The 16,251-nt window shown below is 42.2% G+C and overlaps 3 protein-coding genes and 1 long non-coding RNA gene across 5 annotated transcripts; 3 read left to right on the top strand and 1 right to left on the bottom strand.

The window, feature by feature from the left end:
* Window positions 1-159: 159 nt before the first annotated feature.
* On the top strand, window positions 160-3,043 carry LOC148385988 (class I histocompatibility antigen, F10 alpha chain-like). The gene is made up of 8 exons (XM_088397624.1): window positions 160-394; window positions 508-774; window positions 909-1,187; window positions 1,287-1,595; window positions 1,720-1,827; window positions 1,919-1,936; window positions 2,081-2,142; window positions 2,227-3,043. Exons 1-7 carry the CDS (start codon window positions 340-342, stop codon window positions 2,104-2,106), a joined length of 1,062 nt encoding a protein of 353 aa, XP_088253750.1. The 5' UTR covers window positions 160-339; the 3' UTR covers window positions 2,107-2,142; window positions 2,227-3,043.
* A 1,702-nt stretch (window positions 3,044-4,745) lies between these two features.
* On the top strand, window positions 4,746-5,351 carry LOC148385987 (uncharacterized). The gene is made up of 2 exons (XR_015863242.1): window positions 4,746-4,990; window positions 5,094-5,351. It is a non-coding gene; the product is annotated as an uncharacterized LOC148385987 (long non-coding RNA).
* Window positions 5,352-8,245: 2,894 nt separating this feature from the next.
* Window positions 8,246-12,662, top strand: pcolcea (procollagen C-endopeptidase enhancer a). Its single transcript, XM_088399187.1, has 9 exons — window positions 8,246-8,411; window positions 9,425-9,533; window positions 9,619-9,877; window positions 10,812-10,936; window positions 11,012-11,148; window positions 11,238-11,593; window positions 11,674-11,751; window positions 11,919-12,089; window positions 12,350-12,662. The coding sequence occupies exons 1-9, from the start codon at window positions 8,320-8,322 to the stop codon at window positions 12,478-12,480; spliced, it is 1,458 nt and encodes a 485-aa protein (XP_088255313.1). The 5' UTR covers window positions 8,246-8,319; the 3' UTR covers window positions 12,481-12,662.
* A 297-nt stretch (window positions 12,663-12,959) lies between these two features.
* Window positions 12,960-15,237, bottom strand: tmem88a (transmembrane protein 88 a). 2 transcript variants are annotated; one of them, XM_088399189.1, is made up of 3 exons: window positions 14,854-15,237; window positions 13,874-14,189; window positions 12,960-13,406 (listed from the first exon to the last, which is right to left on the bottom strand). In XM_088399189.1, the coding sequence occupies exons 2-3, from the start codon at window positions 14,174-14,176 to the stop codon at window positions 13,119-13,121; spliced, it is 591 nt and encodes a 196-aa protein (XP_088255315.1). In that variant the 5' UTR covers window positions 14,177-14,189; window positions 14,854-15,237; the 3' UTR covers window positions 12,960-13,118. The 2 variants fall into 2 exon arrangements, with proteins under 2 accessions (XP_088255315.1, XP_088255316.1); XM_088399190.1 differs by having other exon boundaries at window positions 14,842-15,005.
* Between the last annotated feature and the right edge of the window lie 1,014 nt (window positions 15,238-16,251).

Raw genomic sequence — 16,251 nt, 5'->3', positions numbered from 1 at the left:
GACTACATCTTGGGATTATTTATTGTTGAACAGTCAAAAATGCTGATAAACCAGTGCGACAAGAAGCTCATTGGCCACAGAGAAAGCCAAACGAGCGCTTCCTTGTTATTGTTTTCTACCAGGATACGCCGCAGTTACACCTCAAACTTTACAAACGTGTGCCAACTCGTAAGTTCACTAAGAAAAACATTCTGTAATGTGTAAGCGACACGCAGAACGCGTTAAGAGAACTCATTTTGAATTGGCTCTAAATTTAATCATAGGCATAAATATTGACGCTCTTGACATGATCTTCGTGCTTGACATTGAAAAATCCGAATTTGATGTTGAGAACTTGACATGTATTTAGCTGTCTTCCTTGCTGCGGCTGTGCAAATACATAGCGTGACGCCTGGTAAGTACTCTTGTTTTTAATTTTTTTAAAATTTTATTCCATTGCTGTTGGTCATGTATGCTCGGAATACATACAAGTTTACTGTTATATAACTGAGTCTTTTGTCCTTTTAGCTCTTCACACGCTCAATTATTTCACGACAACGTCCACACAAGTTCTGAATGTGCCGGAATACTGGGAGGTCGCTTTTGTCGACGGCGTTCAGATTTTGCACTATGATAGTAACAGCAGGAAAATAAAAGTGAAACAACAGTGGGTGAGCAAAGCATCAGCAGATGACCCGGACCACTGGGATACCGAGTTGTTCGTCAGTGCAAGTAATGCGCAGGTCTCCAAAGACAACCTTGAAATTGCGAAAAAGCGCTTCAACCAAACTGGAGGTTTGTTTACATTCAACCTTCTTATGGTAACATGTATTTGATGCGGCTGGACACTGTTTTTAGGGTGACTAATGAACACACGCTGTCCTATTTCTGAACATCCTGCCACTGAATCTTGTGCGTGGTCCTTTCAGGTGTTCACCTTTTTCAGGTGATGTACGGCTGTGAATGGAATGATGAGACTGGTGAGGTTGACGGTTGGGAGCACATCCGTTACGATGGAGTAGACTTCCTCTCATTTGAGGCGAAGACAATGACATGGATCGCAGCACACCCACAAGCTTTCATGACCAAAATCAAGTGGGACCAAATAGACGGGTTCAATGCACACAGAAAGCATGTCCTTACTGAGATGTGTCCTTTCTTGTTGAAGAAGTATGTGAGCAACGGGAAGGGCTTCCTGACGAGAACAGGTGCATTGGCAGATATGAGAATGGCACTGTCATGACAACCTGGAGCCAAGCTTTTTTCTGCCCTCATGTCTTTTTCTCCATCTTTGCCTTTGCGTGCAGAGCTTCCCAAGGTGTCTCTCCTGCAGAAAACACCTTCCTCTGGGGTCACCTGCCACGCGACTGGTTTCTACCCCAGCACCTCGTCCCTCTTTTGGAGGAAGGACGGCGAGGAGATCCACGAGGACGTGGAGATGGGGGAGACCCTCCCCAACCACGACGGAACCTTCCAGACCTCGGCCCACTTGAAACTGGAGGTGACGCCCGCCACGGAGGGCAAGTACGAGTGCGTGTTCCAGCTGGCTGGTGTCCAGGAAGCCATCGTCACTAAGCTGGACGCCAGAAGCATCCTGAGCAACGCGCACATCCAGAGTGAGTGTTTGTCATGAGTCAGACACGTCCGATTCGCTGTGGGGTTCTCGCAAACGTGACGGCTCTGTGTCAAGATAACAGTCATTTACGTGTCTCTTCATCGCACATGCTTTGCTGTGTGAAGAAGAGCAAGACAAGAAGAAAGCGGTAGCCATCGCTGTCCCATTGGTGGTCCTTACTCTGATGGCGATGGTGGTAGCGGTCTTTGCCAAGCGTTTCAAAAGCAAACAAAGTGAGCGACACAAATATTTGCTCCGTCAGGAACATCCAAATTGGTTGCCATTTGTGACAATTTTTAATCTCTTCTTGCTTCTTTATTTTAGACGAATACGCTCAAGCTTGTAAGTAAAACCTTTTCCGCTTCCTTTTTTGAAAAAAAATCTGTGCGAATCCATTCAGGTGCGAGTGCCTTGGTAGTGCAAATGTATTTTATTCACGAGTGTGACTTTTTATTGCCATCTCACATTGTGTTTACGCTGCCTCAGCCATCACCCCAAATTCTAAGGCTTAAGCGCTTTTCCAAGTGAGACACAACAGCCGTCATACGGTGAGTTAGCGTGATCTTCCCATTCTGGCTTTCTGTAACGTGGATTTACTATATGCGCTTAATGGTTTTATTTGCTTCCTCCAGGTGTCAAATCACATGGCAAGATGTCGCCCTCGGAGTTTGCTACTGATTACGCTTGGAGTTCAAAACAGTGAACTTATCCTTTCTTCACATGGGTCATTTGGGTTATATTTTTGTAATGTTACAATTTTTTCCCCTGGTTTTGGTGTATTTGGTTAGATTTGATGGGTTCATCGCATTGATCTTTGTGTCGGGCTGGATTGTATGAACCCCACTGAAGTTGAAAGAATGTCTTCTTTTTTGGTGCCATGCTTGATTGAATAATTCCATCCAACTGAATTAAATAGTTGAAAATGTGTTTAATTTCAAATTTAAATGCAACGGAACTAGAAAAGAAGCACGGTGTTTGAAACAGGCTGTACACATAGTGTTTCAAACGCAGTGAATTCTAATCGTATTTACTTCAGTGGTTCTTCCACATACCACGATAGACAGCCAAAATACCACGTGATATCCGTATCACACCGCCCTTTTTTAACAATATGTTAGCATCACGCTAGCAGAGGAATTCTGAAGGAAAAGTTCTTTGATATTTCATGCAAATACATACTGTTCTGAAACAAATTTCATTGTCCCAATTGTCTTTATTTTTTAAATGACAAAATAACCAAATGTAAGCCACTCAGGCAGACGTGAACAACTTTAAAAACACAAATTATGCCTTTCATTCATATCTGAAGAGTCAGATAACATTGAACAAACTGTATGAAATAATTTAATTTTCAAGAGTTTAAAATTATTTTTGCCTCATGAACATTTTAAACAGGAGTTATAAGTAATGCAAAGTTGTCTGTTATTATTAAAACTTAAAACAAGTGAATTTTGCTCGTCATTTACAATATTTTTCAGAAAGTAATAGTTTGTGTCACGTCTACAGGTTCATAACTTCAACAGTATTAACATGGCCACTTCGTAATATTTAATATTAAGTAATTTTTACTTTTGATTTACTTTTGACTCAGAGCCCCACGTGATGAATCGCTGTTGTGATGCCAGTTCAGCTTGGAGCTGCTTCACTTTATCAGCGCGGTCACTCCCTGTTAGCTTGTCGTATGTGTTCGCATGTTTAGTCTGATGGTGTCTCTTTAGGTTGAAATCCTTAAACAAGGCAACAGTCTCTTTACGAATTAGACTTGATTTTCAGTGAAGAAGTATTGTAATTCCCATTTCTCTTGAAAGCGACAGCCCTAAATGTCAACTTTCCTCGTTTTCTTTGCAGTCGCCATGGCAGAAATGAGCGGAGAGGGTTGGTGCTGCCACCCTTTGGTAATAGGAGGAATTACAGTTTCAAATTTCATGATTTTTTAATTTATTTTTTTATTCAGTTTGACAGTGCAGGCGGGCCATGAATAATACATTATAAGACCGAAGCTGTGGGCCGTATGAAATGTGACCGGGGGCCGGATTTGGCCTGCGGGCCGGACTTTGGACATACCTAAGGGCCTTAGTGGACAAAGTAATAATAATGATACTTTTCAGAGGATAAAGAAATTATTCTCTTAATATCTGTTGACTTGTGTTACTCCACCGTTTGTTTTATGTCCGTTCTTAAGATTGTTTGTTAGCATTATGCTGTTAGAAAGCTGTTTTAAATACACAACTTTGCTTTGATTGTTGGAAAGTGAACTTCATCAATGTGCAGTTTAATGTCTCTTTTTTGAAGCAATTTTCACTGCTGCTTGTATTAAAGTACTGTTGAATTGAATTCACTGCCACCATACAGTGATCATATGTGAAATGTTTACTGGCAAGTCAAGGTAAATCTTGAAAAAACAATCTCAAGGCATCGCCGTAGTGATTATAGAGTAAGTAATTAGTGATTTGTAACAAAACTGGCCATAGTTGAGCCCTGGTGGCTTGATATTTGGCCTTGAATATTTCAGTCAGCGCTCCACCATTCTACACCCAATTAGGTGGCCAAGTTGACGTACATTTAGCAATTGTTCAGCTGTCACTCGTGATTCCATGCCTCGCTCATCTAGTACCACAACGACCACGCCAGATTCTGGTCAAAAGTGTGCAACTTGAAAAAAAGATTTGAACCTAGAAAAAAAAACATCAGAATTTCAAAAAGCAAGAGTTGAACCTGAAAACAAAGGTGTAACTCTGAAAATATAAACATGCAACTGAAAACAAGACCTCAAATCTTGATGAATAAATGCAGGTTAAACCTGAAAATGAACATTTTATTCAAAAAACATACCAAAACGAAGCAAATCCATTTTTAACTCGAAAAACATTTTCATAAAAATATTTTTATTTTGAATATATATTTTTTATTTTTCATGTTTCAAGCTCAGCACGTTTATTTTCAGTTTTATTTTTTCAAGTATGAGTTTTGTTTTTTCAAGTACAAAACGTTGACCACAATCTACCTCCACAAGCATCTGGACGATAACGCCGTTTTGCCGGCGGTAAGTGGACACAACTTTTACATGAATTTACATTTTTAAGTAGAATGAAACATATTTCTATGCATGTGTGTTGTCTAATTTATTTTTCTTCAGGCGCGAATCTTCAAATTGAGCCGAAAATGGTCAACTTTTAAAGTGGATTCGCTGAGCATTCGCCCAAGACATACAATACTTTGGACTTATCTCCTGTCATCTGCCGCTTTTGTCCACGAGATGGTGATGAAGGACCGAGTGCATGCTGCAAGGATCGATTTTATGAAGCAGAATCCCTTTCTGTCAAGTTTGGAAAGCGGATGTAAAGACAGACTTGGAAAGTCCAAATACTGAACTGTTTGTTGTTCCAGGTGGTGCAGGTAATATGGCGTCTTGATCAATATGCTGACAAGTGACACAACCGACAAAGAAACTTTAAATGTTGAGCACACTCGCCTGCTTTTTCTTTGTGTCTTCATGCAGCGCCGCTTCTGCTGTCGGGGACTCAGCCACCAAGACCCTCAACCTGCTGGACAAATTCTTCAAAACAACGTAGAAGGTCTTCAGAGCTGGCTCCACTTTTAATGTTAGATGTGCAAATAAACTTACTAAATAGCAGCTTGTTCAGGTGTGCCCATCCCGTAGAGTCTTTTTAGGAGCTCAGCCTGCTGTTATTCGCCGGATGTTCAAGTGCATCAACGACCAGTTGCTTAAAATAAAAATAAAGTCAACCAAAAACAAGTCATTGTCTATGTTCCTTGTCATTGCAGGCAGAGGCGGCCAATTTGGGTCCAGAAAGTAAAAAGTTTGCCAGTTTAACTTTAACCACAGGTGCTTCTCTTCCACCGGCAGTGCAAATGTGAAACACATTGTCATTGTTCAGATTGAATTTGGGCGGAGGTAGGCACAAAGTGGCACTTCGAATTTCAAAGGCAGTTTTGAGTCTTGAGGTGACAACACTCACTTCAAGATTCAAAACTGCCTTTGAATACTTTGCCACTGCAACGACCACCACAAGCATGAAAGACTACCATTAAACACAGAGACTCGCATTCCACTTGAACAATTTAGTGGTCAGAAAAGCAGTTTGACCAGTCACTGTTTCGTGTGGGACTAATTCAAGTTGCACACAAACACTGATGCCAGGCCACTTGTAATGGCACTCATCCAACCAGCCGACATCTCCGACTGGGATAAAAACTAAGTGCCAGGGACTGATGTGCACACACTTATGGCAAACTGACGGCACTGATGCAAACCAAGATAGTCAAAAATATGTCTGTCCGTCCATCCGCCCACCTGCCCGCCCATCCGTCCGTCCATTTTCTATGCCGCTTGTCCCCCACGTGGGTCACGGGTGTGCTGGAGCCTATCCCAGCAGTCATCGGGCAGTAGGCGGGGGACACCCTGAACTGGTTGCCAGCCAATCGCAGGGCACACAAAGACGAACAACCGCACTCGCACTCGCACCTATGGGCAATTTGGAGTGCTCAATTGGCCTACCAAGCATGTTATTGGGATGCGGAAGGAAACCAGAGTGCCCAGAAAAAGCCCACTCAGGCACGGGGAGAACATGCAAACTCCACACGGTGGAATCGAACCCGCACCTTCTGAACTGTGATGCGGACGTGCTAACCAGTGCGCACTAATCCACCCCTCATTTATTTATTTATTTATTTATTTATTTATTTATTTATTTATTTATTTATTTATTTATTTATTTATTTATTCTTTTATTTATTTATTTATTTATTTATTTATTTATTCTTTTATTTATCTATTTAACTCCTGAATCACAAATCAAAGGAATATTTAGTTTTCATTGATTAAGTTGATTAAGAAGTTGGTTAAGCATGAAATATAAACAACATACACTTTATTATTTTTTGTTATAATGTCACTGTCAACTTGTGTTGCTTTAATTACGATATCAGATGTACTGCATCAAGCTTCTTGGCACACTGTCAGGAAAAAGCTTATTTTCCTCTTCAGATTCGAGTTCGACATACTTGATTTTTCTCCAGCTGTTTCTTGGAAGTGTGGCAGAGATTATTTCATTATCAGTTTTCCTTACATCCTAAACTGTCTTCTCAGAGTTGTCAACATAGTTTTCATGTTTTCACTTGAGTTCTCGATGATTGAAAAGTTTAGTATTCATTATATTTTTGTGCACGTGTTTCTACTTATTGAAATAGTGGGAACTCGCCTGCTATAATGTGCTGCATAAATTAAAGATCGTTTTGGTTTTTTCAATGCAGTGGGAATTTGAGGATGACCTAACTGACAAAGACGAGATGGATGCAGACAATTTGTTGTCTTTATATTCTTTTTGTATGTGACCAAATTGATAAATAAACAAATAACTGTTGCAAATGCATCACAAACAATATAACTTTCCTAATGTAGCTGAGTCAGATCCTTCTTTACAGTTGTTTTTCTCAGAATTCTCTTTCACTCCTCCCCTTGCAAATCTTTGTGACGTTTGGATAAGTGAAAGTATGTCAATCATTCAGATCTGTCTGGAGTTATTGCAGAACCCGTTGCCTTGCCTTGGATTCTTGTCCAAGTCTAAAGGTCACTGTAGCTTCCTTGGTCTGGCTGCATACTGAGATGCCATCGTCACTGCATTCCTGGCTCTGCTGTCTCTTATCAGGACTTCACTTTGAAGACAAACAGTACAGCAGTGACCAGCACATAGTTGTATCTTTAGCAGACCTCTTTGTTTTGGCATCAGAAATCATTTCATGCAGGTTGTAAAGTCAAACATCAAAAATCTGAGTAAAACTGGCAAGCAGGGGGTGGGGGGGTTCTTTTAAGTAATATGCCACATGTAACTGGAGACACTGACTCTGTGGAAACTGTGCCTTGTGTTTTTATTGGCTGTCCGCCTTGGTTGTTCCAGACTCTGATCAAGAGTTTGCAGGTCAGCAGTGCATGAAAGTGTCTGGTTTTACAGCCTTTATTGGAACAGCTTATCCGCTGCAGGCCTCAGCAGTGTGGACCACAGGGTTGAATCATCCACAGAAACTCCTCGAATGCAGTCTTAGTGTAGTCTTGGTGGATTGCCGGGGGATGAGTAGACGCCCTCTGGCTCAGATTCCGTATGGAGTCAAAGGACATCCTGGGGTATGGGGGAGACACAATGCAGGGACACTTTATTACTTTTATAATAATATGAAATCAAGATCCCAAAGGAGCTATTATTTGCCCTCTGAAATAAAATCAATCACAAGAAAGGAATAGAAAAGCAGCAATGTCAAGCTCAACTTAATAACATGGGAATATTTAGTTTCTGCCTATTGAGCACCAGGCTGTGCTTCCACCTATGCAACCTGTGCGTTATGTAACCATCAATCAGGAAACAAGTCAAGAACAGAAATCACTTAAGTTCAACTTCCTTCTAACTCCACTAAGCTCCCGTCCCTGTACTGTCCAAAACTGTGTTATTATGGCAAAAACATCTGGCTCTAATTAAAGCCTTCAACTCGCCTTCCTCCCACTGCTTATCACCCCCCCCGGGCTCTTTTTTGCAATCTTTGTCCATTTAGCATCACTCTTCTGCTTTTTATCCCTTCTAGAACTATCCCCGCTATCCTTAGATCGCTCCTCCCATTCTCCTCCTCCTCTTTCTCCTCCTACAACCCTACTTCTGAAGCTCTTGCCTCATGCTACAAACTCCCCTCTTTTCAAATAGTAGCTCAGTGAGTGCATGATGCCGTACGCAGGCCATATCTGGGGCATCTCCTTGGTCCTGTCTCTGACTTTGGGATGGACGCAGGCGCAGCGAACAAACTACACTAGGTGAGACTACGCAGTGTGTTAGAATTAGGTGTCAAGAAGATCAATTAAGTGGTACACATAATGTTGACGTTGTAGGTGAGAGCACTCAAAGTCGAGTCCACGTCTGAATTCTTTCCATCTCTTTAGTTGAAATCTTTCCAGTTCGTTTGTTTGAATGGGCATAGAGTTGTGTTATTTTTTGCGTCTACAATGGCTTAGTCACCAGATGTTCATGTTTTTGCTTCTACCCGTGGGGTCGAATTTGAGAAATTTGGCTCCAGCTCTGGATGTCTTGGCTGTAATCACCAAGTGCATGACTTTTTCTTTTTTTGAGGGGGGGTGGGGGGGGTGGGGGGGTCTGTTGTCTTGCTTCATACAGTTTTGTTTTCTCACTGTGGTCAAAGTTTCAGAGAAAGTGGGTGTGTTTTATTGGGAAATGACAAAAAGTGGCACAAGAAAAAGTTGTCAGAGCGAATAATTATTTGACCATTTTAAATCAATGCAAACTATTGCACTAGGATCCTGGTCACTTCTAAACAAAAGCTACACTTTAGAAACTTTTAAGGTTGGAAATACATTTATAAAACAACCCCACTTCGGGTATTTTTTTGTGTCGGTCTCGTCCACAAACAAAGTCTCTGGCATTAAGTTCCCCTTGCTGACTCTGCTATGACAAATACTGTGTATACAAGAACTGCTTGCTCCCTCCTGTGTAATTATTTCAGACACCCACAGAGGTCTTTAAAATCTTTATGACACAATAACAATGAGGTTGAAATTTGTTTCTTCTCAATTACAATTTTTGTAATGAATTGGAATTTCAAACAAAAGCACTCGTTCTCCATGTAATCTTTTTTTTTTTTCTGAGAAAATTCCAAACTCCAGCAATTGGCAAAGGCAGTTCACAGTTTGAGACTCCCAATGGAAGTTTCTGTAAATATTGTAAAGCTTGGGGGCCGAGTTTATGCATTCATGCAATTCTTGTCTTGTTGCCAAAGCTTGTTAATAATCTCTTCTCATGACTTTTATCACAGGCCTGTCTTCCACTGTGGAGGATCACTTGTTGCAGAGTCGGGATTTGTCGGCAGCGAGGGCTTCCCGACCCATTACAAACCAAACAGCAAATGCACCTGGATCATCACAGTGAGTCACCCTGGCAAAAGTCAAAACGTCACCCTACTGCCTCCGATTCATCGTCTGACCTCTTGGATCTCTTTGTGGTTGCCAGGTCCCAGAAGATAAAGTGGTCATGCTCAGCTTCCGCATTTTCGACCTGGAGGCAGACTCGCAATGTCGCTATGACTACCTGGATGTCTACAACGGCAAATCCAACACGGTGCAAAAACTGGGCCGGTTCTGTGGAACTTTCCGGCCCGGTGCCCTTATTTCCACAACCAATACTATGATGTTGGAGATGGTGACCGATGACGAGACGAATGGTAGAGGGTTTGTGGCTTACTTCAGTGGTGCTACGCCATATGCTGAGGGTAGGTCCATTTTTTTTTTTTTTAAAGTTACAAAAAAACAACAACAACAAACAGCACGACCTACAACAACAATGAACCAACACAGACTGAAAGCATCCAGGGAACACATCTAAGCAAACTGACAAGACAATGAGGCACAGATGAACAAAACACCTGCAGCTAGAGGGAGCTAACGAAAACAACAGTCATGACGTGAACACTGGAGACACACAAAAACATATTGCAATATGAACTAAAACAAAATCCAATCATGGTGAGGCAAAATAAAGGAAAAAGCAAAGCCTTGATTAGCAAAGCAAACAATTTCTACTCCTAAGATGAAACATCAGCATTAAACAGTGCATTTCTATGGCCATTGCAAACTACACAATTGTATTGTGAAACTAAGAAACAGTGACGATGATGTTATGATGAACTACTGCACTGCATTTGACCATGTAAAATTTAAGTATGTGATGAATTGTATTAGCAGGAATATAATGTTTTGATTGGCAAGTGAGCGATAATGAAGTATAGACAGTGGATGGACAATACTGCGTGCTTTTCAAAGTCAAAGTCAAAGTCAGCTTTATTGTCAATTTCTCCACATGCCGAAGACACACAAAGAAACCGAAATTTCGTTCCCCCCTATCCCACGGTGACAAGACATGGCCCACAACAGACAAACAAGTAAACAAGTATAACAACAGCGTGCTGAATAAATAATGAATAAATAACACAACAAATAAATAAATAAGAGGAGCAAAAAAGGAGCAAGTGAGCGTACAGCAGACATTCCAGAAAATAGCGCAACAGTGCCGCACACTACGCAGAATTGGAAAAAAGATTTCTATCACACCTTGGACAGCAATCTTGATGTTATTTTTATTCATTCATTCATCATCCAGACCGCATATCCTCACGAGGGCTCCCATGTTTTTCTGGATTGTTTTAGATCAACAGTTCTGTGGGGGAAAGACAACAAAATCTCAGGGAGAGATCATGACGCCAAACTGGCCCAACAAGAAGTATCCACAGGGAACCAGTTGCTCTTGGCTCATTACTGTGGAGCCTGACAAGGTTTGCAACAAAACCTCCATGAATCCATTTCAAATGTTTGGATTTGTTTTTAAATTGTTTCTGTTGGGATGCCAGGTAATCCAGGTGAAATTTGGTAAATTTTCCTTGGAGGCAGACACCTATTGCCGCTTCGACTACGTGGCCTTTTTTAATGGTGGAGAGAAAGATGACTCACGCCTGATTGGAAAATATTGTGGTGATCAATCCCCACAGTAAGAACAACAGAAGTGATTAAAAAAATGCAGTTTTGCTGTCTACTTAAACGCTCCCAAAATCACAGTCATGTTCTTTTCCTATGCAGGCCCATCACCACCAGCGGCAACGTGCTCCTGGTCCAGTTTGTGTCTGACCTCAGTGTAACATCTGATGGCTTTCTGGCCACTTACACCACCATTCCCCGCGGTTCTCACACAACTGTCGTTGACAGTGTCGATGCTGGTACCAGGTCCATTCCAGCAAGGCCTGTCAAACCCGTTGCACGTGTAGTTCCCGTTACTGCAGCACCGCCACTTGCTGCCACAGTCAAAAGTGTGCCCCCCCCTGCTCCGGAACCAACTGACCAACCCAAACGTGTCAGGCCCCCGAATGGACGTGGGGCCGGTACCACGGGTCAGGACAGGACAGGGGTTGACTCGAGACCAAATGGAGGACGACCTGGTGAGTGAGGAGACGTGTTGTGCTATTTTGGACTACACTTTTATGCTTAATATACTTTTTTTTAAATGTATATTTTCTAGTTGCTCAGAATCCACTGTGTGCCAAAGAATGTAAAAGAGACAGAACTATCAAGCCCAGTTTTTGTGCCAGCGAATTTGGTAAGTCTACCTGTTAAACAAAGAGCGTGGAAGTACTCACCCTTAACTTCAACTGGATCTCAAATAAATGCTTTGATGGCTTGCCATGGAAAGCAACACATTTGGCCATTGTACTTTGATGCTTCATATCAAATGTTGCTTTCTGACCGCGGCCATTTTGTTTACAGTGATAACCGGGAAAGTGACCTCTTTGGCCCCTGGACCCCGGGGCACCCTTCTCATTGGGGTATCCCTGATTAGGACTTACAAAGCAGGGCAACTAACAATCACTCAAGTCGGAGAGAACATGTCGGTTAAATTGGTGTCACAATGCAGGAAATGCCCATTGCTTCGTAGAGGTACACACACACACACGCACACACACGCACACACACACACACACACACACACACACACACACACACACACACACACACACACACACACACACACACACACACACACGCACACGCACACACGCACACACACGCGCGCACGCACGCACACACCCACGCACCCCCCCCACACACACACACACATTCACACACACATTCACACACATGTCACATGTTTTTTCATAGTCATTAATTAATCTGGTCCTTATTTGTTTTCACCACAGGCGGTAATTACATCATCATGGGTCAAGTGGATGAGGATGGCCGTGGCAGCCTGCAACCTGGCGCGTTCACAGCCCCATACAAAGCCCCACATCACAAACTATTGACAAATATCAGCAACCAGCCTTGTTAACTCGACACATCTGTCCACAACACCATGACTCAATAAATCCTTGACTAATGCGAAATACAGATCTACATGAGATGATAATCTCTTGGTAAAACTGATTTTATAACCCCATTGAAGAAACACAAATCCTTAAACATTGTCTGTAATTTATATATGAATAAAGGATTTTTATATCCCTTTTGTTACTTTTTGTGCTAATCATTGCGTCTCATTGTTTTCCTCATGAGAGGTTGTGCCATCATGAGACTACAGTCATTACACAACAAGTTTTTGGAGCCCATCTAGTGGCCGTAAATGGTAAAAGCACCCAGATTTTGCATTAGAAGAGATTTCACTTTTAGTGCCTCAAAATATTTCCAGGGTTCTCCAAGAAAATGCAATTTGGTTCCCTACTAATTTTATACTACTACGAAGATATTTTCTTTACTTTATTCACTGTCAACACAATCTGTAGTCATTTGTATTAGGAAAAAGTGTCAACATCAGAGTAAGGTTTTATTGGAAAAAATATTTTATAAAATACAGGAATAGTATACAAAACTAATAGCTAAACATCAATTTCCAATGATGGACTGTAGTGGATTACCCCACATCATCAAGTAGGGATAAAAAAACAAAACAATGTCAGAGGTCACCTCTCCTTACACCCATACGCTGCCCTTACCCTCCCTCTCGGAGACCTCCGGCATGCCACAGCAGCCGGCCACTCCGGCCTCCCTGCTGCGAGCGGCCGGCAGGTTTTTGTACACGGCCCTGCTGTAAGGAATGAAGCACAGGCCCAGTTGGAGGTGGCGAGCCAGGCGACAGAAGGCAGCCAGCGCTAGGACCAGCAGAGGCGTGAGCAGCAGAAAGCCCACCACCAGCAGCGCGACACAGCCGGCATCATCCAGCACGTCTGAACAGTACACAGAGGTGCCGTGGGGCTGCACCTGAAGAAGTCAAATGCACAACAAGAGCTTTGGATTCCAGTTTCACAAATTCTTACTATAACACTTTTTTTATGGGGCACTTGTTTTAAACAGCAACAATTGACCATCATAGTCATTGATTCTTCTTATATTTTGCGGGTGTAAAGTACCTATCTGGTGGTGCAAGTATGAAATCCAATATTTGGTCTGCACTGCACACTATGAGTCACAGCTGCAAAAGATTAAAATTTAATCTCCAGGAAGTCCCAGGAAAATTTATAGAAACAGTATCAAGTCACTGAGGAAAAACATACTGCCTCTCACCAAGACTTTAAAATGCAGGAGGCTAATTTGGTGTCCAACAGTGATTCCTAAACAAATATAATGTCGAATATTTCAAACAAATAATGTTTCTTTGTTCATCTATCTATGCCAGTGACGTATAGTGCCGGATAAAAGGTTGGGGAACATTGCGAGATGAGACTGACCGTGGAGTGGCAGAGGAAGCCGAATATAATCATGACAAGCGCTGGGGTGAGGATGGTGCCAAACACGATGCCGGCCAACAAGCCATTGATCGCTGCGATGATCAGATTCTGAGCTGTGACCAGGACAGAGCAGGCCCAGCAGTCGAGAGAGCCCCTCAACTCCAGTGGAGCGTCGGGGGCATCGCTCCCACCTGTGGAGTACGGTGGGGGAACCACCACCCCAGCCCCTCTTGATGGGGAGCTGGGTTCGGAGCTGGGCAGCTCCGATGTCTTCTCCAATGTCCCGTTTCGTGACAGACTCATGTTTCTTGTAGACCTGAGGCAAATTTAAGAAGGGGGTTGAAGTTAGTGGGTCAATGTATAAAACATTTGAACTGAATCAGAAGATAATGTGATCCATTAGGTGCTTTTCATTTGCTTTGCAATCAATTTCAAGTGCGTCATTTCTTTTGATGATGATTTTGTGCAGTGAAAAACAGTGCTAGAGATGATGTGGAAAGTCACCACAGCTAACGGTAGAGTTTTTGAAGTGCAAGGAAATGGGCTCTGCCAACCCCACCTCCACACTCCAGGATAACTGAGAACAATGAGTCCAAGCAGGAGCCGAAAAATGTCTCTAATCACTAATCAGCCAGAACAATGTTATTACGCTGATGACGGCTTTTTGTTTTGTTTGGTTATTTTTTTTACACATTTTGTATGTTTTCCATCTCTCATTTATGAAGGCCTGGGAAATAGATTACCATGTGACTCCATGTGAGCTGTTGAGATGCAATGGGGCTTTTTAACGCTTACATTTTTCAACAAAACTCTTACTTTGTATTACACTTTTATTTTAAAACATTTTGCAAATGTTTCTTATGAAATAAACACATTTTCATTTTCCCTTTGTAACACATGCATGCTGTTCCAAAATTGTACCGTTACATTTCAAGGTTTAGTTTGAAAGTGTTATTGATTCTACTCACCGGAGGACTTACTCTGATGATTTGTCCTCTCGCAGTTTGATGCCACAGAAACCGAAGCTGACTCCTGAAGGTGCTAAGTCAGGGATGACGAGAATTTCAAGAATTTCCTCCTGATGAATGTGTTCGGTGGAATTCCAATTCCAGTAGTATCCGTGGAAAGGCAGACACTCAAATGTTCTTTTGGTTGCTATTGTAAAGCAACCTCTGTATCTTCTGCCTCTCAGAGAAAAGGAACTGTGTGGACTTGAGGAGAAATCTGCTTTCCCGCTGACTTCAATGCTTCCTTCCCTGGCATTCCGTTTCCTCAGTCTGACTCCAGCTTGAGATATGATTGTGTGCGTGTGTGTGCGTGTGTATCCTGAGCACAAGAAGCCTACTGGGCTGGTGTTTGGGCAGTTGAGGCTTTCTATGATAACACCAGAGCCCAGATGTAACTCCAGGGGGAGGGAAAAGTGTTTATTTGGATAGATTAGAGGAGTCAGGGTGTGCTGGCCCACGCACATCATTTGACAGACACTTCTTTCACCTTTGTTTTGTGACGACTAGCAGCTGAACTTGTTTAATAATGGTTGGAGTTGAAGCTGAGCTTTTAGACGACGTGATCAGCTCTTACAAAACTTCCCACAGAAGCCTGAGGTGTAAAACAAAAGGGCACCAAGAGCCGGTCTGTTTCCCGGCAGCAGGAATGGCAAAGCAAGTGACCGTTGACCCCTTTGATGAAAAACAGATCTCTGGGTAAGGAAATGAGGTTGGGGGTAGAGCCCGACTAATTTGGTGGAGAAAAAAGGCCACTGCAGGGCTGATAAGAAGCCATTGGGGGCTCAGTTCAAAGGCAGCAATCAGTATTATGAAAGCAATTCACATTTTCGGGCATTATCGTTGATTTATTTACATGTTCACAGGGCTGATATACTGTACATACTGTACAGTGTTTACTTTGAAGAAAAGATGGGCCTTTTTAGTTTGAAAAAGTGTAGACAGACACCCTGAGGCAATGTTGGTCTTAAAGAAAATAAAAAAACAAGGTGGATGCTATGGATGGTTTTGTAATTAATGACCAAGTTGTGTGTGTGTGTGCATGTGCGTGTGGCAGTTCCCTTGTCAAGGCTGTGCTAGGGAAGGCATGTTAGAAGAAAAACATTTTTCCTGTCCTTGGAACCAGGATATCCCTTGCTGCATCCGCAGTCAGTCCAGATGTGCAGCTTTAGTCATTTTGTTTTCTTCACGCCGCAGGATGGACGTAAATGTTAAAAATAGAAGGAAATTTAAGTTAACAATAGATGACGGGAGTACTGAGTATGCTTGTGTGGTGACAGCAAATGATCTCATACATTTATCATTTTTGTGAGCGGTGACTGTACATGATTTCATATTAGAATAAATGCATTATTATTAAATAGATAGCATTAA

The sequence above is a fragment of the Syngnathus floridae genome, chromosome 15 (genome assembly GCF_059516105.1).
Source record: "Syngnathus floridae isolate MCC-2025c chromosome 15, RoL_Sflo_1.0, whole genome shotgun sequence".
Taxonomy (NCBI): domain Eukaryota; kingdom Metazoa; phylum Chordata; class Actinopteri; order Syngnathiformes; family Syngnathidae; genus Syngnathus; species Syngnathus floridae.
The sequence above is the reverse complement of the archived record's forward strand: the minus strand, read 5'-3'. Positions and strand labels throughout refer to the sequence as shown.

Coding starts and splice junctions, on each gene's coding strand:
- LOC148385988 (XM_088397624.1), top strand. CDS start 340: ATGTATTTAGCTGTCTTCCTTGCTGCGGCTGTGCAAATACATAGCGTG. Junction 395..507: donor AATACATAGCGTGACGCCTG/GTAAGTACTCTT, acceptor TTGTCCTTTTAG/CTCTTCACACGCTCAATTAT. Junction 1,188..1,286: donor GGGCTTCCTGACGAGAACAG/GTGCATTGGCAG, acceptor CTTTGCGTGCAG/AGCTTCCCAAGGTGTCTCTC.
- pcolcea (XM_088399187.1), top strand. CDS start 8,320: ATGATGCCGTACGCAGGCCATATCTGGGGCATCTCCTTGGTCCTGTCT. Junction 9,878..10,811: donor TGCTACGCCATATGCTGAGG/GTAGGTCCATTT, acceptor GGATTGTTTTAG/ATCAACAGTTCTGTGGGGGA. Junction 10,937..11,011: donor TTACTGTGGAGCCTGACAAG/GTTTGCAACAAA, acceptor TTGGGATGCCAG/GTAATCCAGGTGAAATTTGG.
- tmem88a (XM_088399189.1), bottom strand. CDS start 14,176: ATGAGTCTGTCACGAAACGGGACATTGGAGAAGACATCGGAGCTGCCC. Junction 13,407..13,873: donor GCTTCCTCTGCCACTCCACG/GTCAGTCTCATC, acceptor TGACTTCTTCAG/GTGCAGCCCCACGGCACCTC.